General features: G+C 60.0%; 1 protein-coding gene across 1 annotated transcript in view; it reads right to left on the minus strand.

Annotated features, from left to right (window-relative positions):
* Positions 1–1216, minus strand: part of TMEM194A (transmembrane protein 194A) — a gene marked incomplete at its 5' end in the record, with an annotated part of 2773 nt that extends 1557 nt beyond the window's left edge. The window contains 4 exon segments of the mRNA XM_010023716.1: positions 197–311; positions 511–604; positions 689–761; positions 1000–1216. Coding sequence (XP_010022018.1) covers positions 197–311; positions 511–604; positions 689–761; positions 1000–1216 — 499 coding nt within the window.
* Positions 1217–1221: the final 5 nt, after the last annotated feature.

A 1221-nucleotide genomic window follows, 5' to 3' on the forward strand; every position in this document is an offset into this window, starting at 1 on the left:
CAGCTACATGTCCTTCTGATGTTGAGGACACCAGAACTACACCCAGTGCTGCAGGGGGGGTCTCACAGGAGCAGAGCAGAGGGGCAGGATCCCCTTCCTGACCTGCTGCTCACTCTCCTTTTGATGCAGCCCAGACAAGCAACACGCTGAGCTCCAGCAGGAAACTGAAGCGTGAGTCCAAAGGGCTCCCACTCACCCAGGAGGTATTGCCAGTGGGTCTTGCAGATCTCCCGCAGGTTCTTGAAGACCAGCTGAAGCAGGTACAGGGAAAAGGACCAGCCTCCTACCAGCAGGAAGTAAACATGGTTTTTCTAGGAGAGGAGATGGGAGGTTCAAGAGAGGCAATGGGCAGCCATGGCTACCTTCCCCCCAGCGCCTGAGCCCTGCCCCATGCAAAGCCAGCCCCCCAGACCTGCACCCCGAAGCCATGTGCTCCAGCTCCCTCACCAGAACAACCGTACAAGTGTGGAAAGGGCGACTGCTGCGAGGCCTCTCGCCCCCAGCGCTCACCTTGGGCAGGACCCTGGACACCATGTAGATGAGGACGAGCAGCGAGGCCAGCAAGCCAAAGCTGATCCCGGCCGAGTAGAAGAAGAGTTGGCTCCTGCAGAGATCACACGAGGTGTTTGCCAGCTCATGGGTGCCTGTGCACGAGCCACCCAGCCCTCCTCGTCCCCACGGCACTCACCTGCTCAGCATGTCCCCACAGAAGAACAACAAGAGGCCCAGGAAGAACACGAGGAAGAGCTTTGGGTCAAAGCCTGGAAAGAGAATGGGTCCAGACGGAGAACACCCCAGCACAGAGCCCGCGGGTGCAGCTACAAGGGCAGGGAAGGGGCAGCACCACAGGCAACCCCCTGACCAGAGCCTGAGTTTATACCCCATGATGAAGACACGCTTCTCTTTACAGGCCCGTTCTCCCTCCCGAGGAAGGGCCGGCCCTGCTGCCCCTCAGCACGTGAGCTCGTGTCCTCACGGCCCGCCGCAGAGGGGACGTACGTCGGAAGAGGACGACGCAGTACGTGGTGCCGTCCTCCAGCAGCTCCACTTTGAGGCAGGTTTTGTTGCTGTAGAGATCCACGTCGATGCTGGTGTCGTTCAGCTTCTCCTTCAGGAGCGAGGAAAGGAAACTCCAGACGCCGGAGTCGCCCATTTCCTCCTCGCTGTCCACTTGGGTGACTCGGATCATGCGGCTGCTGTTCACCCGGATCTGCACAGGGG

Source organism: Nestor notabilis, unplaced genomic scaffold (genome assembly GCF_000696875.1).
Source record: "Nestor notabilis isolate BGI_N333 unplaced genomic scaffold, ASM69687v1 scaffold21931, whole genome shotgun sequence".
Lineage (NCBI taxonomy): Eukaryota > Metazoa > Chordata > Aves > Psittaciformes > Psittacidae > Nestor > Nestor notabilis.